The sequence below is a fragment of the Gymnoscopelus microlampas genome (genome assembly GCF_963454915.1).
Source record: "Gymnoscopelus microlampas genome assembly, chromosome: 9".
NCBI lineage: Eukaryota > Metazoa > Chordata > Actinopteri > Myctophiformes > Myctophidae > Gymnoscopelus > Gymnoscopelus microlampas.
In genome coordinates, this window is record NC_139946.1 from 51585589 (window position 1) to 51591427 (window position 5839).

At 43.0% G+C, this 5839-nt stretch overlaps 1 protein-coding gene across 1 annotated transcript; it reads right to left on the reverse strand.

The window, feature by feature from the left end:
* Positions 1–3642: 3642 nt before the first annotated feature.
* On the reverse strand, positions 3643–5523 carry LOC311051634 (transcription factor JunD-like; the record flags this gene model as incomplete). Its single annotated transcript, XM_084066214.1, has 3 exons — positions 3643–3927; positions 4084–4476; positions 5362–5523. 3 exons carry the CDS (start codon positions 5521–5523, stop codon positions 3643–3645), a joined length of 840 nt encoding a protein of 279 aa, XP_083922340.1.
* Between the last annotated feature and the right edge of the window lie 316 nt (positions 5524–5839).

The following is a 5839-nucleotide window of genomic DNA, read 5'->3' on the forward strand; positions in this document are numbered from 1 at the left end:
CAAAGTACATTGTCTGCTGTTAACAGCTTGTGCTAAAATGGAGAAAGCAACGTCTTTAGGTTATAGGTTATGTAATATCAAGCAACGTTTATTTGTTTTTTTTTGTTGTTGAACAAAACAGCATGTAAAAATGTAGATAGGTGGAGAGCAGTATCGTGCAAGCACAACGAAACAGAAAGGAGACGATAATTCTCATCCTGAGTAAGAAACCACTTGTCTATAAAACCACAGAGTGTAACATGAGTGAATGCAGGCGTCTGTAAACATGACACTTTTGTGTCAGACAAAACCCCTGGGGGTCTCAAGGTCCCAAGGGGTCTTTTGAAAAATCCCTTGTCTGACAAAAGTCCCTTTGTCAGACAATAGAAAGTCAGAAAGAAAGTCCTTTCTTTTCTTTATTAGTTTTTTGTCGTTTGTTCCAGGGGGGTTCGGTTGCCAAATGAGGAATATTTCAGCAAACATTTGCCAAAAACAGCGGATCTACAAGCTCAGAACGCGTCAAGATTTTGTATAGACTGAAATACTATCTATTTCTATGGAGCCCTGGGGTCAACTGAGTACAGCATAGGGTCACTTTAATTCAATGATTACAATACAAACACTCATGTGCAATTATGATTAGATAAGTTCAACTTAAAACAAAACAAGCCAAACACGGTGTATTGTACCTCATAACAGGTCCATTGTCCCTAGGACAATGGTTCTCAAACTTTTTCATGTCAAGGACCCCCAAATTAATATGTATTTGGCCGCGGACTCCCATCTGAAAATAAAGCTGTGCCAGGGAACCCCCAGAAGAGAAGATTTGTGTTAAAAAATAAGATCTTCGAACACTTTCCTGATTTTTCAAAAATGATAAAAAATGTACGTAGCTTGTACATCTGCTATTTTTGAATAGCCAATATATAAATGGATAAAGTGGTTAAAATGATTGCGATGCTACATTAAACTACTTTTGCTGGGGACCCCCCCAAGAACCCACTTTGAGAACCACTGACATAGGACACAAGTCAGTCAGACTGACTATAGGGACACTGTGTGCAACAATGACATGCAAATGTTCTGACCCAGCTCTAAAATAAAAAGCACCCTATCACTTCACCTGACAAATCCACGGATATGTTCCATTATTATGTAAAATAGATATGTATTTTTCCAATATAACCAACACACAGCAGGAGGATGTGACACACAGACATCCTCTCTGCATACATTAAATAAATAATTACAATTGTACCCTACATTTCATGTCAGCACCCAATGTAAAACATAAATATAACAACTTATTTTGACAGCATGGCTGCACGTTTGGAAATAAGTTTCATTTTCACATTTTCATTCAGACCACTGTGTTTTTAGCAGTTTGGCATTTCCTAATCTCTCGAGACAGATACTGATACTGATTTCTTTTTTTAAAATACAATTTTACAAATAGGTTCCCCGATAGGCTCTATGCACAACGGCCATATTGAGTTACACAGTTACACAAATGGCCCAAGGGGCCATTTGGAACCCCCTCATGGTTCACCATGAGGGTCCCACACTTTGAGACCCACTGGTGTAGTCTCCAGTGAGCCAACATGCACAATATCAGCACCTTGACTCTGTTTGACCAGAATGGAACAGAGCCTTCATTAGTATCATTGGTAACACCTGTGAAGTGCCCCAATTTCTTTCCAATATGCATACAGCCTATTGGGCATTTCCAAAGGTTTCCTGTCTGTGTTTTGTGACTTGATAACAGCTGTGTTTCAGGTATAAAGAGCTGTAAATTTCCCCATCAGTAGTTTCATTTTGATATAATACAAAATAATTTAAAAAATCCTTTTTCATTTTCTCTCCTTGTGTGTGGAATGCATCAGTTCATAACATCCATAAACATTTGACTTCAGTGCACTTTCGTTTTGAGACGCTTTCATTTTGTACGCTCTCAATAGTTGGTACGTGTAGTATGAGCGTACTGTATGTTGTAATAACTCGTGTTTTCATGTACATGTAATTGTTATCCAGTGGCTTATAGGGGCTGAGCCGCAGTAAAGGTCTGATCCCAGAATCGTGCCCGGTGCAGAAAATGTCCTGTCAGGCTGAGAGATCGACACTGTCATCGATTATTAGTCCATAGATATACTGGTCTGTTGTTGTGCCAAGATACGTAACCCCGTCAGAATGTGTTGCCCCACCAATATCATTCATATGGGTCAGTTGATCTGCCAAACGTTGTATCCCTGTCAGAATGTGTGCTTCCCAATGCATATCAGTACAAATCAATATTATACTTTATATTTAAGGGGGTGAAAAGAATAGCAACATTTAAACACTGAAAATCCCAAAGGAATGTCTCTACAGGATTAAAGTAATGTCAAATCAATCCCTAGATAGAACAACAATAAAACAACATAAAACAACAAAAGTGTTAAATGGCCTGACATGCATTGTATAGCTGGGGGAACACATTCTGACAAAGACACAATATCTGGCAGAACTTTAGACCAATAGAGGCATCATATCGTCTCTGTCGGGTGGAACCCTCATATGTCCAAAACTGTTAGTTTTCAGGATAAAAGTTCAAAGGTATCAAATGTAGCAGATCTACAAGCTCATCTGCTACTTTTGATGCTTTCGTCTATGCTCAAGTATAGCCCTGGTCCAGAGCGTTAGTGAGTCCTCTCTAACGCGCCCTGCCAGGCGCTCGGCTCTGCTCATTGACAAGGAATTCCACTGCCCTGCGAGGGCCCCAACTGTAGTAAAAATAAACAAAACCACTTCGCTACTCACCGAAACAAAGGCTATTTTGTGTTGTTGAAAGTCTATTCTCGGAGGTGGGAAGCCTCTCAGCACCCCACCTTCTCTGTAAAATACACTTTTTGGGCAGAAAATAAAATACGTCCGCGAGACGTAAATGATTTTTTTTTTTTTTACAGTTGGAGCCCTCGCAGGGCAGTGGAATTCCTTGTCTATGAACAGAGCCGAGCGCCTGGCAGGGCAGTTAGACAGAACTCACTAACACTCTGGACCAGGGCTATAGCTCAAGTAGGGCATTCATTTACAAAAGAACACAAAAGGTTAAAGACGGGGTGGCATGATTTTCAGTGATCCCCCCCCCCCCCCTAAAACATAATCATCAGGTATTATGGTTATACCAGGAGGAAGATTTTTTTCAAAAAAGTGTACAGAAATTGCTAAAATTATGTTTTTATGTGGACACGCCTCCAGTTCATTAAGTATACCTGGTTCTCACCTTAGCACCTCCTACACCACCTTAGCACCACCCACCTGTCCTAGTCCCTCCTCCTCCTCCTCCTCATGCCCACACCTGTTGTGTTATGATAATGAGGGGGAGGGTATGTTTTTACTATGTCACCAAAGCGCTGTTTCTCTATTGGCACGTTTGACCCTCAAGGTTTCAGCCTCCAAGGTAGAAACTCAAAATAGTCAGAGAAGACATAAAACACCATAAAAACACCACCAGGGGACTTAATGAAGTTCTATCAACCTCATAGACACATGAAAAACAGAAAAAGTGCAAAACCATGGCACCAGCTCTTTAACACATGGAGATAAGAGGTTCTGCCCGACAGCGATGGTATTGTAGGGGGCGGGGGGGGGGGGGCCCATTGTGACGGGGGGGGTAAGTACCTGCTCTCAGTGGACTGTAACTTGACACCCACTGTCCACGTGGTTGAGGACCTTCTGCTTGAGGCGGTCCACCTGGTCCCTCAGCAGGCTGGCCGTGGAGCTCAGGTCAGTGTTCTGGTCCTTCAGGCTCTGCACCTTGTCCTCCAGCCTGGAGATCCGCTCCAGCTTGCGCTTGCGGCACTTGGTGGCGGCGATGCGGTTCCGGAGCCGCTTCCGCTCGGCTTTGATGCGCTCCTGGACCTCCACGTTGACGGGGGACAGAGGAGGGCTGGAGGCGTCGCCGCAGAGACTCTGATGGACAAGTAATAAAGTACTTTTACTTGAGTGCTGTACTTATGTAAAAGAAAAATATGTTTGCAGATCTACAAGTTCACAATGGAAAATCTTTTTTTGGGGGACGTTTTTTTGAGAACCACCGGGCCGGCCTATACGTTGTCCTCCACTGACCTGGACGTCTGGGACCGTTTGAGGCTCGTCCATCTTGGTGGTCGGGTGGTGGTGATGATGATGATGTTGATGATGCTGGTGAGGAGGAAGAGGTGGGAAGGGAACCATGGGGTCCAGCGGAGAGCTGGTGGCGTAGCTGTTCAGGCTGGTGTAGACGGGCGGCAGCTCCGGCAGGACGGCGGCGGCGGTGACGGAGGGAGGAGACGGATCTTCTCCTGGACCCGGCTGAGGCTGCAGGTTGAGCTGGTTCTGCTTGTGGAGGTCCTCCAGGGCTTTGACGAAACCCTCGGCAAACTCCTGCTCCTCGGTCAGCATCTTGTGGTGGTGGTGCTGGTAGAGGAGCTGGGAGGAGAGGCTGCTGCTGTTCTGGATGGACACAGGTCCAGTGGGCACCTATAGACATTGTGGGCACATTCATGTTCAATTGGATTTTTTTATTTGTTTTTATTTTTATGTAAAAAATAAAAAATAAAGAACAGCCCAAATGTATGCTTTGTTAAATGGTCCGACATAATACATGATCAGACCAAAGCCTTCATTTCAACTTCTTGTTTATGCCCATGCACTGGCTATCCATGGGTTTTGTAGCAATTTGTAGCAATTGTAGAAATATATATTATATGTACCCTATTTATCCCACCATTTATAAAATAAATGTAAATATAAAATGTATTTAATTAATTAATTAAAATTAAATAATATTAAAAAATATATTTTCTCTTTAAAATGGGGCCCCACTGTCCTCATTTGATACATGTATGTTTGCTCTGTAAAATGTATACTTGGCTACTTGCTTTATTCAGAAGTAAAAAAGAAACTCAAGTATATACATGTACAAAAGTAAATTTTCTCTTTAATTTAAATGCATTAATGCAGGGGTCTTAAACGGTTTCAGGCCAAGGACCCCCTAGCTGAGAGAGAGAGATGAAGCAGGGACCCCCTCTATATTGTATAAAAATTGTGTTTCAGATTTAACTTTTTTTTGTTTACTTGGTCGGCTCTTTTTTCCCTCTACACCAAACACCTCTTTGCCAAAAAATAGCCGATCTACATGCTCACAACGCCTCGCACTGCAGGCGTTGTGAGCTTGTAGATCTGCTATTTTTTGGCTAAAGTTCTTTGGCTAAAGATTTGGCGGACCCCCTGTAGTAACTCTGAGTACCCCCTTGGGGGGCCCGGACCCCCTGTTGAAGACCCCTGCATTAGTGTATTAAAATGTAACTCCTCCCCCAGAGCTTGTAGATCTGAAAAAAACACATTTCTGTCCCGTTTCTTTACCGTCTGGATGATCAGTGTCTCCATGTCTGGAGGCGGAGAGGATGAAGAGGGGGATGAGGAGGAGGCCAGCTTCATCACACTCAGGTCCGGGGGACTGTGGGTGCCATCCTCTGGAGGACCGTTCTTCAGGTCTTCCACGTTTAAATGAATGTCTTCCTTCATCATTTGATCATTTTACCTCACCAGCCCCCCACTGAACAGCCCCCCTCTGTCCGTTATCTTCACTTTATTGAATAAATCCTTCAGATCGAACGTCTAATATTCTATTATTATTAGCCTGCGGTTCTTATTGGTTGTAATGTTTCGCTCAGCCGATGATCTGATCTGTCTCCAACACCTCCAGTTGTTGTGCGTAATGTGCGCGTCCACGCACACGCTGCCTACACAGCTTTCACTATACATTATTATTGCATAATTCCATTATACGTCAGCATGTGGTATATTTTTTTGTCTTTGATTTTTTAGGTTTAAGGCACAT